Source organism: Thermobia domestica, chromosome 14 (assembly GCF_964235325.1).
Source record: "Thermobia domestica chromosome 14, izTheDome1.hap1.1, whole genome shotgun sequence".
Lineage (NCBI taxonomy): Eukaryota > Metazoa > Arthropoda > Insecta > Zygentoma > Lepismatidae > Thermobia > Thermobia domestica.
Genome location: NC_137467.1, coordinates 12713714 through 12733887, shown reverse-complemented (window position 1 = coordinate 12733887; position 20174 = coordinate 12713714). Strand labels below are relative to the sequence as shown.

Genomic DNA, 20174 nt, shown 5'->3' with positions numbered 1-20174 from the left:
TCATCAAAACCAAGGCTACTTTACGTGTGCTAAGGTTGTATATTGGAAACACTTATTTATATTACAAGAACTTTATTTTATAGAGAATCATTTTTATAGTAACACTGGTGAAGGGAAAAATCCCGGACTATTATTGTCTCTACCAAATAGATATTACATGATGGGCTCCGAGTACATTAAATACCTAGTTTTTTTTTTTTTTGTTTGTTTGTTTGTTTTTTTTTTTTTTTTTTTTTAAACTATACATCTGATAAGTCTACGTACAAAAGAATAACAGAATACGTATATATAATGTCATATTAACAAGTGAAAAAAACAATATTATAAGCAAATATTGTCATAAAAATTCCAACTTACGTTTCATATCTCCGGAGAAAGTAGGATGAGTTGACATGGGTACCATCTTATTCACCTGAAATGAGTAGAATATAAATTACTCTAACTTTCCAATGTGTTGAAAAAACTTTTATTTTCACAATTTACATGAATATTTTGTTTAGCTTCATTTACGAAATCAAAATTACACTATGAAAAATAGACTCACCTAAATTTTCTACGCATTAATACTTCGTATAAATATCTATCGTTCCACAGAATCAATATAAACATTTATCATTCCACAGAATCAACATAAACATTTATCATTCCCCAGAATCAATATGAATATTTATCGTTCCACAGAATCAATATAAATATTTATCATTCCTCAGAATGAATATAAATATTTATCGTTTCACAGAATCAATATGATATTTATCGTTCCACAGAATCAATATAAATATTTATCGTTCCACTGAATCAATACAGACATTTCTCGTTTCATAGAATCAATATAAACATTTATCGTTCCACAGAATCAATATAGATATTTATTGTACCACAGAATTAATATAAATATTTATAATTCCACAGAATCAACATAAATATTTATCGTTCCACAGAATCAATATAAATATTTATCATTCCACAGAATGAATATAAATATTTATCGTTCCACAGAATGAATATAAATATTTATCGTTCCACAAAATCAATATAAATATTTATCATTCCACAGAATGAATATAAATATTTATCGTTCCACAGAATCAATATGAATATTTATCGTTCCACAGAATCAATATAAATATTTATCGTTCCACAGAATCAATATAGATATTTATTGCTCCACAGAATTAACATAAATATTTATCATACTATAGAATCAATATAAAGATTTATCGTTCCACACAATCAATATAAATATTTACCCTTCCAGAGAATAGATATAAATATTTATCATTCCACAGAATCAATATCAATATTTATCATTCCACAGAATCAAAGACATGGTTTGGTGAGAAGTATTAGATGAAAATTTAATACTACTAAGCATTTTAAACAAATGGAGTCTTACATATAGGAGTTTATTGAATTACTTTGAACATTTAGATATTTAGATTACTTGTTATAGATTACCAGACTGGCTTATTAATTTGTACTTTGCTTTTCATTAAAAAGATTACCCCTTTTAGGACACCTGAACAATACTACTAAACTTCTTAGAAATCATGGCTGACAACAAGAGATGTGATTAAAGGAAGCAGTTGCTTCTCTTATTGTTTACAAGTAGGGTGACCAGATTCCGACAAGCGAAAAGTAGGATACAAGTATAATAGTATACGATAGTTTACTGAATCGGCAATACGTATGTCCTTATTTAATCTAACATTAACCTTAAGTTTATCATTCATTTTTGTTAAAAGGAAAGTACTGAACAAAAGGATTCCAGGAATTCAACACAACTTTAAATGCTTTGATGAATGACAAAGTGCTTTATTTTTATGAACGTACATGTACAGTGAAACTTCGTGATGGGCTAAAGGATTTTTTTTTTATCGATTTTCGAGGTATGGTATTATTTTAAGGAATGAGAGAAAATTTAGGCCGGCACGAGGAAACTTCTACTTAACTTGGTTAGCATCACTGTCGTAAGTTGAAAAAGAAACTTTCTATCTTACCGATATCTTAAGAAGGTCTTCTTAGTAAAAACAATGTATTGCTAAAAATGGTTTGTTGATTGTTCTTCATCCCTAATCTTTGGAAGTGTTAAAAAAAACAGCGGTTCATCATTCAAGAAAAGAGGGCCTGTGATTCAAAATGTTGTGAATGAAGAATGAAACATTAAAATATTGCAAATAAGTTAACTCAGCATATTTTAAACGCAAAACATTTTAAAAAAGAAGGACATTTCTCGATTTTCTAGGCGTCTTCGCAACACGCAGGACAGCTCTTTGAAAAACAATACTGTACTGCGAAAATCAGTACATCTGGTCACCCTATTTACAAGGGATGTGATTAGGAAGTTGACGCTTTGAAGAACGCCGCTGAAGATGATGGAAGCAACCATCGAAACCGTTCCGGTAACTAAATATCTTGGAGTAAACTAAAGTTACTCATAGTTAATATTTCTCTAGGGAAATAATACACTTGGTATTTGATACCTCAATCTTCCTTGCGTTGCTATTTCGCGACATTCCTCACTGTGTTTACACGAATGCGAATAACATCGTTTTTTTTTTTTTTTTTTTTTTCGATTTCCTCAATATTCTGGTTTGTATATATGGCTATAACGTGTAATGACATTTTCTTGCTTAGTTTCTTAATAAAAAATTCAAATTTTACAAAATAAACAAAAAACAATAAAATTATCCTCCAGGATTTTTTAGTGTAACGTTAACTTGAATATGTTTCTATAAGACTGGTGTTCGGTGGTGACGAGAAAGCTGTACATGTACTGAGATTTTAATATTGTTATTATACTCTTGAAGAAGCTTGTAGAGTAACTAGTGAAACACTTATTGGGAGCAATCATAAATTAAAATAAACACGATGTCTTTTTTCTAAACCTCATTCGAAGTTTATTATTTTTAAGTGACGCAGACATTAGTTCTTCACAAGTGAGGCTTTATACAAATTTTTTAGTAACAAATTGTTATAAATTCCTTTTTCTATATTCTTGAATCATGTTCAAGTAGACATTATTTCTTATTTTATAATTGTAAATCGTTTTCATAACTTCGTGAGACCCAGATAAGGTACATAATAACAATATCATTGTTTCATTATTAACTGCTGTTAAATATAAGTTGTAGCAGTAGTAATTGTTTGTAATTAATTAGTATGACAGTTCATTCTTCTTAAGAAGCTGCTACTATTCAGGAAAAAAGACTGGATAGTTCTTGCTTTCCATATTTTAAACTTACTTCTTAATATTCCGTAAACTTCTTTTTTCGTGTATATTGTCTTCCTAACTATAGATTTTCCTTTTATTTAAGTTAAACAGTGGCGTATTTAGGAGGGGGGAAGCTTCTGGGCTTAAACCCCGCCCGAAATCTTACTTACTATAGTAAAGTATATGAAATATCTTGCAAAATTTTCACATTTTCAGTCAGAGTCCCCCCCCCCCAGAAAGTTAGCAAAGCCCCTCCCGAAACAAAATCGTAAATACGCCACTGAAGTTAAATATACTCTTCGATGACGTTTTTCGTAATTGTATTACAATTAATTATTTTCACATAAATTATGATGAAGATAGGTGAAAAATTATTAAAAAAACTAGCAAAAATGCTTTAAAAGAATCACACACAATATGATTATTGACACCACCTTATAATCACGAACCCCTCATACCAAGGTATATAAAATAACAGTTACCCCAATTCCAGAGCTGGCGCTAGAAGTTTTGCCGCCCTAGGGGGTACTTTCACATGCTGCCCTTTTGCCGCCGCTGCATTCTTTTCTTTTTCAAATTTTGCCACCCTTCAGACTTGCCCTTGGGCGGTGGCATAGCTCTACCCCCTCGGCCTGGCCCTGCCCAATTCGCATTTAGCGTTCTCTTTGGCTCTCTGTCCGTGACGTCATGCGGAGGGACTTTTTGCACGTATGCAGTATTTTACTTGTTCTCTTGGACGATAACTCGCGATACCCAAGGATGTTATAAAATAGAGGATCTGCTCAAAAACCAAAAAACACTCTAGCATTGGCATGTCTGATTGGTGGCTACCCTCGTTTCTGCCATATATGTTGGCTCAAAACATTGCGACTTTCATATGTAGACATGTAGTGTATCTGTTGTTTATTTTCATTGAAGTCGTTGCTTCAGATTTATATTATACAATGGTTACATGCTGCACATATATGTGTACAAATAAGAGTGAGAAGAAATTACCCAAAATTATCTTTCACAGGTAAGAAAATCACCAATCATAGGATACGTATGGCTTCATGGTCGTTTATCTTTATTTAAGTCGTTGCTTCAGATTTATATTACACAATGGTTACATGCTGCACATATGGGTGTACAAATAAGAGTGAGAAGAAATTACCCGAAATTATCTTTCACAGGTAAGAAAATCACCAATCATAGGATACGTATGGCTTCACGGTCGTTTATTTTTATTTAAGTCATTGCTTCAGATTTATATTACACAATGGTTACATGCTGCACATATGGGTGTACAAATAAGAGTGAGAAGAAATTACCCGAAATTATCTTTCACAGGTAAGAAAATCACCAATCATAGGATACGTATGGCTTCACGGTCGTTTATTTTTATTTAAGTCGTTGCTTCAGATTTATATTACACAATGGTTATATGCTGCACATATGGGTGTACAAATAAGAGTGAGAAGAAATTACCCGAAATTATCTTTCACAGGTAAGAAAATCACCAATTCGAGAGTCCCCTGCCCTCATGCAACATAGATAATATAACTTATCCCAGCCTTTTACTTTATCTTGCGTATTTTTTGTTTATTTTTTTTATTTTTTTATTGTATTTATTTATTTATTTATTTGAATTAGAAAATTCCTGTGAATAGTAGAAAGGATATTACAGGTGGGCGTCAAGTTATCAGCTTCCAAGCTCATGCATATGTGTATATAATGTTACAATGATGTGTAGAACCTCTATATAATAGCATAATGTAGTTTTGTATGTGAACGAATATGTCACTCTAGATTTGTAAGATTTTCCCGAGCGGTATTCATTACATGACAAAAGTTAAGCACGTTAACAATTCATAAGAATCCATTTTTGGTCTGTATGTGAATAATATAGTATGTTAACCTTAGTACACAAACATAAATGATTAATTTGTTTTGTATCATATACTAGGGTTAGCATACTAATCATAACCACGCAGACCAAAATGGCTTCTCATGTAGTGCACATGTGTAAATGTAACTTTGTCACGTAATGACTACCACTCGAAAAAAAAATCTTATCCGTGACTTATTTGTTCTACACAGAATTGAAAATGCATTACATCATTATATATACACGGTATATCAAAAACAACTTTACAACTTTGAAAAGTCATATTCATTTATCTTACAGACATGGTTTTGGTGTCATTTTGTAACAAAATACATCACGTTTTGACTCATTTAGTACACTAGTACAGAAACAAGCCACTGCAAGCGCTAGCGGCAGTTGCAGCAAAGATGGCTGCCTTTACTGTTCACGAGCGTGCTAGCTGTGTGTTTTGGTTTCAAGAATCCAAGTCTGCGACAACTGTGCAACGTAGTTTTCGTACGAAGTATGGTAAAGATCCTTCCAGTCGGACTACTATTTATGAGTGGCATAAGTATTTTATTGAAACTGGATATTCGGTAAGACACGATAAATCTTCAGGTCTTCCCTGTACGTCCGAAGACGTTGTAGAGCAAGTGGCAATGGAAGCCACAGTTAACCTCTTTAGGTATAAAATAAAAAGCTTGATATATTTTGCTATAACATGACACCAAAACCATGTCTGTAAGCTAAATAAATAAATCAATAGAGTTTTCAAAGTTATACAATCCTTTTGATACACACTGTATATGCCTTATTAAATGTTATGGTAAGTCTTCTAGTTTTGAAACTAGAAAATATGAGTACAAAAGCCTTATTAGTATATTTGAAAAAAAAAAAAAAAAAAAAAAAAAAACTCCCATAAGAAAACTTTGTTGTGAAATATAAAATGGCTTCTATATTAAACAACTTATTTTTCCACCAACCCACCATCTTGTACAGTCCGCAGAAAAAAAAAAAACTGCAACATGAGCATGTAAGTTTCTTGTGAAACGACGAAGTATTTTGCTCCAAAATAAGTGTGCAGGGGAGAACGCCAAGGTTTCTCCTGGTGCGATTCGTGCCACTTAGACGTTAAGTTTATTCCCTGGGCTGTTAGGCGTAGTTTCACAATAAACTTACATGCTGATGTCGCAGGTTTTTTGCTGCGGACTGTACGAACCCAATGAAAGACTTAACTTTAAGATGGGAAAAAGATGAAATAATTTTGAGATAAAGTGATCATTCGTTTCGACTTTTTAAAACGATCTATATGAATTTTGGAGAAGCAAAAATAAGTGTTTTTCATTTTAGTGATAAAATTGCTCTTCAAGCGATTTTATATTACAAATAAGTTGGGAGATATTTTAATATAAAAGATCATCGTGCTGGCCAAGTGTGTGAAGAAGAAACAGTTTCGCTAGTAAAATGTTAAATAGGAATATATCTGAAGTGCAAATTTCTCAATGTATTCTACGTAGCTCTTTTGACATGTGAATTGGGGTCATGGACAGGCCCAGCTCTACCATATGTGCAACACATGCAAGTTTCGAGGGGCGGCGAAATCTGTCATAACTATATTACTTAAAATATATATTTCTTGTTGGAAACAGACTTCATGATGATGGTAGTCAAATTTACTAAGCTAACCTTCTATTTGAATAATACAGTCATAAATCATGTTTAGGTCGCATTGGTTTAAGTTCATATTAACCTTAAACTAAAGCAAATGGTCAAACAAATATCAGCACGAATTGCTTGATTGTTGTCAAATACAAGAACTCAATTCTCGAATTGTAGCGAACATCTGTTCCATTTAGTTAGTTATCACAATTTTCGTACGAAAATTAGTTTTGTCTTTGTCACAAAGAAGGTCCTTATCATTGAAGATGGAAAGAAGTTTTATTAAAAAAAAAAAATAACAGATGTAGAAGGAAAATCAAGAAATAAAGATAAAAGAACTAGTTGGACTGGAATTGCAAATTGATGTATTGAAATTGAAGCTCAATATTGAATTCTATGAAAAGGATTATCATCTTTCCTCTGCAGATGTGTTTGCTTTATCTTTCATTAACATCAGATAATTATTTAAAGACAGAAAATAGACACAACAAGGTTGTATTTGTAGTGTTTAGGTCTTTCTGAGTGCGAATGCACTTTCCCTCCCCTTCGATGACATAGCACACTTGAAATCGTGGCTTTTAAAATTTGTTCTTTCTGAACAAAGGAAAGGGGAGCAGCAAATAATGTCATTGCACAGGGCAGCACATTGCCTAGGGCTGGCCCTACTCATGGACATATCACCGTCTGTACTCCATAACGGAAAGATGTATGCTTACCATTAAATAAAGAAAAGCAATTATATGAATCAGGAAAATAATAGAATGATAGGTATTATCGTAAAAAACCAATGCACTAAAATGTAATTTGGCCGGACATACAAAAGAAGACATGACAGTTGGTGGACAGAACCAATCTCGACTGCATACCAAAAGACGGAACCAAGGAAACGTCATTGTACAAAGTAGTGCGACGAAATAAAGAAGCACAGCAGAGTAACACGAAAAAGAGTTATCCCAAATATATAATTGTGAAGAAGAGTTGAGAATACCTTCATCCAGCAGTAGATTTCGAAGTGCTGAATGATTTTAATGACATGGCTTAGATTTTTCAAAAATTTACAGTTTGAGTTTACGAAATTCGTATCTTATATTTTAGAAGCTTTAAAGACTCATACCTTATCATTTGTATCTTCGTCTATAACAGAAACATCTGTATACTGCTGAGATTGTTCTTCGTCACATGTTGAGTCTTTCGAATTCTGTAACAAAAAACAATGAATTACTACCGAAAGAAAATACAGTTCTGAGAACTTATTATCAACTTTATTAGAATTAGTGTGTGTCACTGTTAGAAGTACTATGTCACTGTTAGGAGTATGTATGTCACTGTCAGGAGCGTGTGTCACTGTTAGGAGTATGTATGTCACTGTCAGGAACGTGTGTCACTGTTAGAAGTATATATGTTACTGTTGGTAGTATTTGTGTCACTGCTAGGTATGTCACAGTTAGGAATATGTGTGTCATTGTTAAAAATAATGTCACTGTCAGGAGCGTGTGTCACCCTGTTAGGAGTATGTATGTCACTGTCAGGAGTGTACTTACTGTTAGGAGTATATATGTCACTGTCAGAAGCACGTCACTGTTAGAAGTATGTATGTCACTGCTAGAAGTATATATGTCACTGTCAGGAGCGTGTGTCACTGTTAGGAGTATGTATGTCACTGTTAGATGCATGTCACTGTTAGGAGTATGTGTTTTACTGTTGGTAGTATTTGTGTCACTGTCAGGAGCGTGTGTCACCCTGTTAGGAGTATTATGTCACAGTCAGGAGCATACTTACTGTTAGGAGTATATATGTCACTGTCAGGAGCGTAGGTCACTGTTAGGAGTATGTATGTCACTGTTAGGAGTATGCGTGTTACTGTTGGTAGTATTTGTGTCAATGCTAGGAGTATGTCACAGTTAGGAATATGTGTGTCATTGCTAAAAATAATGTCACTGTCAGGAGCGTGTATCACTGTTAGGAGTATGTATGTCACTGTCAGAAGCATGTCACTGTTAGGAGTAGTGTGTGTCACTGTTAGAAGTATGTATGTCACTGCTAGGAGTATATATATGTCACTGTCAAGAGCATGTCACTGTTTAAAGTATATACGTCACAATTACGAGTTTGTGTGTCATTTTTAGAAATGTCACTGTTAGGAGTATGTATGTCACTGTTAGAAGTATGTATGTCACTTTTAAGCTTATGTAGTCTCTGTTAACATAAATCAAACGAGAATAGCTATAATCTGGTACTTGACAATGCATATTTTTCATATACAATACATAAATAAATAACCAATTCTTGCAATAACATAATCAACAAAATAGATTGGCAACCAACGACTTACTCAAATTTCTCAAAAACTACGCATCAGAACATAACATCAAGTATGTCATTTTGCATACTTTCTTTTTTTTAAAAAAAAAAATACAGTTTGCATACCTTTTCTTTTTAATTCTTAATTGTGAAAAAGATTATATTCTAGTATAAACAGAAATGAAACTCTTAACCTACTTCGAGTATTGCATATTATTACAGCGTATCATAAAAGCTATTAACAAATATATAAAACTACATTTTTTTTTTATTTTTAAGGGGTCTAAAGAGGGGATGAAGATATTCCCCATGTTATTTAAATGGGCTCTTTTTTGACCTATAATCTCATATTTCAGGTACCTGGAATTGGAACAATAACCTGAAATTCGATATGCTTGTAGGTTTTCGCTAGCATTACTTAAGTAAGTCAATATATATATATATATATATATATATATATATATATATATATATATATATATATATATATATATATATATATATATATATATATATATATTTTATATATATATAAGAGAACGTACAAAATCCTTTGTCCGCTCATCACGCTAATACGGCTGAACCAATTTCTTTCATTTTTGGGGGGTTATTAGGATTTGGACCCTAGATGGTTTTTATCATATCACTTTAATTTTTAATTACCAGTGTCTTGAGATAATTGACCATTCAAGTGTCCATAACGTACAAATCCTTTGTTATTGGTTCATCATAGGTAAAAATAAACGTATTTATATGCAACCCGCATGACCGTGTCACTCGGCGGGTTAACATAAATGACAGGCGATATACAGCGGAAAATAGCTTGAATCTTCTGTTTAAAATTTTTTAATTGATTTGCTTATTTTTACAGACACTTTTACAATATGCCAGCACCGGGATGACCGCAGCGAAGCGGGGCGGGTTAACATAAATGACAGGCGATATAATGTTAAGATTTACTGCAATCTTCTATGGTTTTTATCATATCACTTGAAAGCGAAAAAGTAAAAATTATCTAAGTAACAAAGTTTATTGCGTTCCGGGGTGACCGCAGCGAAGCGGGGTGAACGCTGCTAGTATATATATAAAATAAAAAAAATAATAAAAATTCCCAACTTTAGAATGGTTTTATGGGGAACGGGACAGAACAATCTTTCCCATGGAACCTCTTCTACACCCCAAAATGTTTAGGCACTTCCTGGAGAGCTACAATGATGAAATTTGGTATGATTGTATCCTTCCAGGAGTATTTCCCCATCCACGGAAAAATGTCAAAACTGATTATTTTTAGTTTTTAGGGGGTCTAAAGGAGAAATGAAAAATCTCCATGTTATTTAAATTGGTTTTGTCTTGAGATACAAAATCTCATCATTTAGGTAATGAAATACGAAAAGAAACTTGAAATTCGGTAGAATTGTAGGTTTAAGAGGTGCGAGGCCGTAGATCGAGCAAATGCGGGTGTTGGGGGCGGAGCCCCCAACTACCCAAAGACTAGTATTTATATAAAATGCTCTATTAAAAATTATTATTATTATTATTTTGTACGGGTGTTCATTTATTATGTAGCCAAAATCCACTGGTGAAATCCTCACACCTAAACAATAAAAAATAAGTCCATATGAACATATGGCGAAAAACGCGTCGTTTCAAAGTTACGAGATGCTGAAATCGAGAAAATTATAACTTTGAGGCTGCTTCGCTCGAAAACTATGAGAGATATCAAAGACAGTTAAAGAAATATTAGAGAAACTAGTACACTGTCTATCTAAATTACCATGTTTCAGAGTTGGGTTGTACCGGCACATATGATTTTAGAGAGAGGGGAGGAAGAGCGGAAACTATATCGCAAGCTCCCTCTATAAAATCCGTTGCGCCGATACATCCCAACTCTGAAAAATGGTTATTTAGATAGAGAGTGTACTAGTTTCTCTAATATTTCTTTAATTGCCGTTAATATTCCTAATAGTTTTCGAGCTAGGCAGCCTCAAAGTTACAATTTTCTGGATTTCGGCATCTCGTAACTTTCAAACAACGCGTTTTTCACCTTATGTTCAGACTTTTTTTTATTGTTTAGGTGTGAGGATTTCACTAAAGTTCATTCAACGAATCTTCTGAGTCTGATGTAAACATTGCAGAATTGTATTACTCCGCCAGTCATCAGATGATTGGCTATCGGTCAGCGCTTCTTTCGAGAAGCATGTGCTTGTACCCTGTCGATGTTATACTTATTCCCCTCATGCGACCATATTGTTAATTGTGATTCGCGCTAAAGTGTGGTCAAAACCACTTTCAATGCATGTCTATTCTCTTTTATTGCATTAATTCAATTTAGTTCTTAGATAAAGTGTTGTTTCTGTTGTCTAATTCTAAGGAATTCTGGTAATGAGCCTTATAAGCAAGGACTATTTTCTTCTGCCGCATGGATGTTCTAAGGCTCTCTAACCAATAAAATCAAACAATCACCACGTGTATTTGTTTACATGAGGTACTGAACGTTCCTTGAATAAACTTTAGTAGATTTTGGCTACATAATAAATGAATACCCTGTATATATAAATTTATATCCTGTATTTTGTATCGTCTAAAGGAAACGATCCACCTCCCGAAAACAACTATTCTGAATGCGCTAGTGGTAAACAAAAGCATAAAATGAAAACTAATATTAATACTGATGCTAAGATTTTAGATGCAATACGTAAATTCGCTTAACATTTTTCGTTATCCTCTTCAGGTTGAAGAAGACAAATATGAGAACTTCAAATGAATGAATTTTGGAAATTCTGAGGGGGGGCCAAGGTGAGGGAAGAAAAGGAGAACCTTGTGAAAATGAGGCACAATGTTCTTTACCACAAAGTCACATTGCATAAGATCGAATAACAAATCCTTCGTAGCAAAAGTCAAGTGGGATCACATACAGCTATCATGCTTCCTTTGAGCTTATCCAGAACACACGACGATATAAAGGAATAGTGCTAATATACCGCTTATCTTCTGCTAATACACCTAATCTTCATAAACCGAGCCTTTATAATCGAATCGAGAAATTCCAATTTTCCGTTATTTACTGATTTTAGTGCAAGAAGCAATGCACACAGCAAAGGTCACAATGCAATTTGATAATTCCGTACACAACGCCAAGTAAACAACAACCTGATTGGCGATCTGCCAGTATGGAATTTTCCTGTCTTCTAAGCGAACTGGTATCTTGCTACCAACCAAAAGAAATTCAGGGGTAACAATGATATTATGTGGTGCAGAATATTGGCGGAACAGCCTATAAAATCTAATCACGCTAAATTGAATACATTGTATAATAAGTCAGTCTTAAAGGAGTTTACCAAAACCCTTTTATATATTTACCCTATCTAGTCTATGTGTACGTCTAAACTCTTTTTATATATCTATCTATCCTGTCTGTCCATGTGTAGTCCAAACTGCTTTATATATTTACTCTGTCTGTCCATGTGTCCGTCTAAACTTTCATATATTTACCCTTTCTGTCCATGTGTCCGTTCAAACTCCTTTTTTATATATTTACCCTGTTTGTCCATATGTCCGTCTAAACTCCTTTATATTTTTACTCTCTTTGTCCATATGTCCGTCTAAACTCTCTGATATATTTACCCTGTCTGTCTATGTGTCCGTCCAAACTCCTTTACATATTTACCCTGTCTGTCCATGTGTCCATCCAAACTCCTTTATATTTACCCTGTCTGTCCAAACTCCTTTATATATTTACCCTGTCTGTCCAAACTCCTTTATATATTTACCCTGTCTATCTATGTGTCCGTCTAAACTTCTTTATATATTTACCATGTCTGTCCATGTGTCGGTCTAAACTCTTTTATATATTTAGCCTGTCTGACCATGTGTACGTCTCTTTTATATATTTACCCTATCTATCCATTCTCCGTCCAAACTCTTTTATATATTTACCCCGTATGTCCGTGCTTCCGTCCGGCAAACAAAAAAATTTCAGAAACCAACTGATAGATAACTCTCAATTTTGGGCAGGATGCAGAGTCAAAATTTAGGAATTGAGTTTACTGATGGAGGTGATATTCAAACTCAACCACTTCCGAAGGCCGCGGTGGCTCAGTGGTAGAGCGTTCACCTCTGGTGCTTGGGGTCCCGGGTTCGATCCCAGCCCCTGCCAAGTGAACTTTGTGGTGGGCAAACATCGTGTGCGTGGGTTTTCTCGGGGTTCTCCCGTTTCCGCCCACTTTCTTCATTCCACCATTTCATTCATTACTCATCATCACCATTTCCTTTAGCCTAACCGGCATAACCGTGGGACGTAAAACTCAAAGATTTCATTTCATTTTTCAACCACTTCCGGTTTTAACGTTCATCGCTATAGAGTAGAACTGGTAATAAATAGAACTGGCTATAGAGTAGAACTGGCTCAAAAGCTGTTTTCTGCAATAAAATAAGCGCTCCCAAAATATATTCCTGGCTCGTGCTCATATTTTTTCAGCGCTCAATTATTACGATAGCGCTTGACTTAGCCCAAGATCGGGTTTCCCTTGCTCAATTATCAAGCTCGAGCACGATTGAGCCCGAGAGCAGAGTTTCCCGCACTCATTTTTTTAAAGTCGACCCTGTCTGAGTCAAAGAACCAGGTTTCATGCGCCCCATTATCGAACTCGAGTCCGACAGAAACTGGAAGCCGGGATTTTTTACTCAATCATTAAGCTCGAGCCCGAGTGAGTCCGAGGATCGAGTTTTCCGCACTCAGTTCTTAAGCTCGATAATGACAGGCCGGGTTTCACGCGCTCAGCTATCAAGCTGAAGCGACAGAGCCCAAGAATCGGGCTTCCCGCACTTAATTATTAAGCTCGAGTCCGACTGAGTCCGAGGGCGGGTTTTCCGCACTCAGTTATTAACCTCTTCCGTACCAGAGACGTTCCTGTGTACGTCTTGATCCTTGCGCCAGCTAACACCAGTAACATACCTGCATACTACACAAATTCTCTCCAAGAACTCATTTTTGTTCTTGCTTGATATTAGGAGGCGACTATGTCTTTCAGCACCTGGTGTAAATGAGCTTCTACAGATAACAGATTATCATATTTATTGTACTAATACCAAAAGAGGGTAAATTTATATTTAAAGTGTTTATTCTTATTATGAAAATCTGGTACTTAAGGCCAGAGTAGTCAATTACAACCTGGTGAGAAAGGGATTAAGCTCGAGGCCAACTGAGCCGGTTTTTCAACGGATGTGCAATATTATATAAAACTCTCACTTCGAAAACATAGTTGTGGGTGCGTTTATTATTATATCAGAGCAAAAATCACCTTCTACCTGCATTAGCTTGAATATAATATGAATGGATTATAACTATTAAGAATACGATACCTTTTCTGCATCTTGCGATGACCCGTTGGACTGAACTCTTTCCTGACTCTCTTGGTGGCATACTAAGGAAACTGGCTGTGGAGATTCTGAACTCCCTGGCGTCTGATTTTGTCCAAGTACAGTTCGAAGAATTGGCGTATCTCTGCTGCACATCATGCTGGAGAGCTTCTTGCGTTTCAATGGCGACAAGTCCCTGACGGCGGATTCGTAATTGTTTATCATATTTGGAGGCGGTGGGGGGAGAGGCAATGTAGGTACTGCCCACATGGGTAAAGGCATTCGTGTGTGGTCGATGCTGGCACTGAAATTGGTGGATTTCTCGTACATGTAAGATTTGGCGAACGGGTTGGTGAATGTGGTGATATTTGGTGTTGTCGGTAGAGGGGAAGATATGCTGCGAGGCATTACTGGCGAAACATTGGCGAGACTCGCCGCTGAGGTTGTCACTGACGGAGGTGATTGGGCTGACGATACAGAGGCTGAAGTTGTTGGTGTTCCCGTGGCCGTCGCTGCTGGCGATTGGCCATTCTCTTCCACGAGACCTTTGACCTTTAAGGCTTCCGCTACTTTAAGCAGCCCTCCCAACTGATCCTGAGCTACGTTAACTTCACCCCTGTACATATATTCAAGAATGGCTTTTATTTCACTGTACTTAATGTCTTTCAACACAACAATGGGATGCTGACACGAGATGTCCATGAAAAGATTTTGGAAATACGTAGAGCATGCAGCCAGCACCATCTTGTGGCACTTGACTGATGCACCCTCACAGGCCAAAGTGACATCTGTGAAAGATTCAGATTGTAACAACTGATCAAACACTGCTAACAGGTTAGATCGATGATTGTTCCAACGAAGGCAGTATTGTTGTGTTGTGCTCCCCATTTTTCGCCGTCACCTTCCACCGGGTTAAAAATATGAGGTAGTAAAATCTGCAATGAGACAAAAGAAATGAGAAGAATTAATATAACATACTTTTGTTTTATACTCTACATGTAAAACATGTCCTACACTACTACGAAAATATACATATAACAAGATTAACGAAAAAGAACAAACATTTGTCACAGAATTTCTTAAATTCTACGCTATTATTGTATAATGTTGTCCGAACATGAATTATATCGCTCCCTTAATATTGGAAAGTAACTTAAACTAGAAATGCAAATCAATGGACATAGTAACGTTTGTTTTAACAAATAATAACTTCATAACAGCTTCGTCAACTAGCTGAAAGTATTGGCTTCATCAAACACAAATGAGAAAAAATAATTTGAAACAATTAAACCTCATTAAGAGAATAATAATAATAATAATAATAATAATAATAATAATAATAATAATAATAATAATAATAATAATAATAATAATAATAATAATAATAATAAAACTATTTTAATCAAAGTGGTATTCAGAGGTGAGGGGAAATACTGGGTCAGACTCAGAACTATTGAGTACTTTCATATTTAGCAATGACTGACCAATGAAAACGCGTCTTAAATTTAAAATGCAATAACAGACGGTATCGAAGTGGGGAAACTACAGTCTTTATCTGTGTAGTGCTGGTGATAGAAAAAAACATCCTATTGTTACGTCAGGAGGCGAGATGACCAAGCCATCGAAGAAGACACAAGACCTTGCTGAAACCATTTAGTAATTTTAAAATTAAGACGTAAGTTATAGTTAAATGTTAAATATTATTATGCGTTAATTTATTTCGTTAAATAACTATTAAGTAAGTTTTAAAATGATATATTTTTCTTAAAAAAAGAAAAGAAAACCTAGAAGCAGGTCTAAATGCAATGTAACAGGTGCTTAGTAACAAATTCAATACGAAGATCAACAAGAGCAACAAAAAAAAAAATATTGAGATGCGCAAGGGAAAATACAAGTAAAACGAAGATAAGAGATCAGCTAGTGGAAAAGATGCAAGAAATCTATTGTTTAGGGAGTAAAAAATAACAAACAAAAAAATGGAGGATGAGAACAAGATGTAAAATCCAGAATAGCTCACGTCGAGAAGGTACTCGAGAAAAAACAAAAGTTCCTATAGGAAATGTCAACATAGAACTGAAGCAAAGGCTGTCGGAAGCATATGTATCGAGTATGACGTTGTATGGATGTGAGGCATGGACTTCGAAAAATGGACGACTTCCAAATGTGCTGCTGCAGAAGAATCTTGAATGTTGAAAGGTGGATAAGATACCAAAACGAAAGATTATCTGAAATGTTAGGAAACAACAGGAGTATACTAAAACAAATACTTTGAAAAGAAGAAGGTGATTGGACATATTATGAGTAGAGACACGAGTTTTTGGTCACACAGGAAAAGGCGAAATGTATCACTTGTGTATGAAAATGTTGTGTACCTAAAATATATATATTTTTTTTTACTATTTGTTAGGCCATATAACGCTCGCGATTAAACGCGAAATTCTATCGAATTAGCGAAATTTGCAAGTCTCGATATTTCACGAAATTTACGCAAAAGTGTCAATTTTTCGACGCTTTTACGATTTATTCATTACCATTATTTGGCAAATACTAACAAAGTAATGAAAATTCCAATTTTTCAGAAAATAGACCACCATGAATTTTTGAAATTTTACATGCAGTTACAAAATGAACTCCAAACTTTATCTACTGGTGAAATGCATAGAAAGGAGTGTTGTGGGATATGTGTATTCAGAAATGGCTGGAAAGTGTCTCCAACTAATGTACATATAAGTTTCGAATGTTGATGTGGAGAGGGCTCTCTCTTCTTACAGTGACATACCGACAAAAGAACAAATTTAACACCAGAAAACATTGAAACAATGCTTACGTGTTATTTGCATGAGTAAACTATAAACCCTAGTAATTTTTCTATGAATGTTCTGTGTGTGTGTGTGTGTTTTTCTTTAAATGATACTTTTATTCAATGAAGATGCTTAGTGTTTAATATAGTCATACATGAGTTATGATGATTGATGAGTGGAAATTAAGGTGAAATAAAAGGTAACTAATTTTAATTGCCAGAGAAGATTGTGTTCTTACATTGAATTTTTATTCACCGATTTTATCCCGCTTTACGCATATTTTTTATAACGAAATCCATGAATTCTTATTTACCACAAAATCGTGTCCTTAATTATGAAGTAGGCCCGTATCCACGGGGGTATAGGGGGCCGTGCAACCCCTGAATTTTTACTGCCCCCCCTATAATTTTCACGGTAGGCTTGCAAATGAACTATATAATATGGTTGGATCGGGCCCCATAACTTCTTCCGACTCCCCCTACATTTTTGGGCTGGCTACGGTCCTATTATGAGTCATGAAGGATCATCCTATTAGCTACGGAGGAAATGCCACAAGGCAAAATACCCAAAGGAAAGCCGTGAGTGAAATTCACAGACCAAATGATACAAGATGTAGGGAAGAAAAATGAAAAGACTGGCTCAGAATAGGGAAGAGTGGAAAGCTATGTCAAACAACAATACAAGATATAGGGAGGAAACAGTACATGGCAATGAAAAATCTTGCTCAGGACAGGGAAAAGTGGAAAGCTGTTCCAAACAATTATACAGAATGTAGGGAAGAAAAAGTACATGTAAATGGAAGTCTGCCTCAGGATAGGGAAGTGGAAAGCTGCATTAGCATCAAAGGATTGTTGACTTGGAAGAAAAAAGGTATACTTCCCATTTTTATTCGATCTACTATAAAGCCATTTTTTTTAAATATACAACTCAAATGCAATACATCGGAAATGCAATTAAATACATTTTACATTAACATTCACGTTCATGGACTTCTAAAAGCTGTTTTCCGACTATTATTAAACTTTAATGATTGTAAACACAATAATTCATCAGTAACTGACTTGTTAATATAGACATAAACAAATAATAATAATAATAATAATAATAATAATAATAATAATAATAATAATAATAATAATAACAGGGTGTCTACTAAAATTCCAAAATGAAATTTCGTGACCTTTTCTTTACCAAATCATAAAATTTCCTAACATTTTCAAGAGCGAATTTGGGTGCGAATTAGGCCGAATTTTCATCCATGCGATTAAAACATACTTTGCTTGCGATTTGGTAGTGTCTAAAACCGACCATAGACATTTTGGTGGTGAACTTTGACGTTTTATAGAACAAAATTTTCCAATCTGCACTTACATTTGAACAGTTAAAAAAACAATCGTAACCCAAAAGCTGAATGTCGTGACTTTTTCGTGACTTTCATGACCATTGTTCTGATTTCGTGACTTTTTCGTGACATTCGGGACTTTCGTGACCGATAGACATCCTATAATAATAATAATAATAATAATAATAATAATAATAATAATAATAATAATAATAATAATAATAATAATAATAATAATAATAATAATAATAATAATACAGCCAGTGAGTTTGTGTTGCCTATAAAGTACACATATTCCAGGTGTTGTTAATTAGTGCATTGATGCGTGTGGAATTGCAAAATTCATTATGCTGAACTGCCGCGTAAAATTACAACTTATATATATATATATATTTTACATGACAAATTTGTAGCAGTGTATAAGAAAATAAATTTACTAAACACGTTGTGTATAAATTTGTTTCCTTAACATAGATAACGGTGTGTGAAATGAATATTTTAAAATTTGTAGTGACATATCTTTTGCTTATATAAGTTCATTCATGATGTTTATTGCACAACAACACGCAAATTCAGTGAATTTATGATTTCTGCAAAGACTATACGTGAACGTCAGCGAGCTTCTCGTACTATTGGACTAGGGTTGCCAACTCTTAAAAATAAAATTATCGGCACCACTCAAAATTTCCTATGATATAGACCGAAGTGTGAAGTACCTCTGTTTGGACCCACCCATGGGAAGGAAATGTACTATCATAGACAACAGTATATTAGCACCTGTATTCTGCATATCCTTAGTACATTCACTAATAAGCTTAATAGATACATTGTGCTAAAAATGAGGTTCTGGAGTCCGTATTGATCATTTTATTGTATTTACCAATAACTGCCACTTCTTTAAAATTATCGAAACAGATGAACAAACTCATATTAATCCTTACGTGTCAATTTTGGATTTACAAAATGAAATTGACTTCAGTTACAGGAAATTGCTTTAAGAAGTCCTAAGGAAGGAAGTTGAAAATTTAAGGAAAGTTGTCGTATGCAGGAGCTAGGGACGTGAAAGTAAACAATACAACAAACATTGTACTATCAAACAGGGGCGAATTCAGGGGGGGGGCGATCGGGGCAATTGCCCTCCCCCCCAGAAGAGAAAACTTTCTTATTTTATATGTAAATAACATCCATCTCACTGTTTGGAGCTCTTAAAAGTAGCTCTGAGTAGCAGTATTAAAACTAACAGCCCCCCTCAGAAGTCCGTCCTGGATCCGCCCCTGCTAACAAAATGCCTAAGAGTTATTTGTCCTCAATCGGTGGACACTAAATTTATCGCTATATTTATGCTGCACAATTATAACAAATTATACACTTCTGTTTCTATTGTTGAAAAAAGAAATAGTTTCACAATAAAATCTAATTGTAATGAAATTTCTTATGTTAAATAAACGAAAAGAAAATAATAATAAAAAAACGAAATGTGTATTTGTAAAGACACTGTTGAAGTATTTCAGTGTTCGATGTTTTATTCTGGATTAAAGATTTTGAAATACCGGTCATAAAGGGGCTGGAAAAAGTGTGTACCGGTCACCGACCTTAATCAAAATAACAGCAATATTTCCGGCCAGGTCGGTAAAATACCAGCCAGTTGGCAAC

The 20174-nt window shown here is 34.6% G+C and overlaps 1 protein-coding gene across 1 annotated transcript in view; it reads right to left on the bottom strand.

Annotated features, from left to right (window-relative positions):
- LOC145669528 (uncharacterized) overlaps nt 1–20174 on the bottom strand; it is a 39325-nt gene that overhangs the window by 4893 nt on the left and 14258 nt on the right. The window contains exons 2-4 of the mRNA XM_081737709.1: nt 14382–15313; nt 7834–7917; nt 358–412 (exon numbers count right to left, since the gene is read on the bottom strand). Coding sequence (XP_081593835.1) covers nt 358–412; nt 7834–7917; nt 14382–15266 — 1024 coding nt within the window. The 5' untranslated portion in view covers nt 15267–15313. The remainder of the gene's footprint in view (nt 1–357; nt 413–7833; nt 7918–14381; nt 15314–20174) is intronic.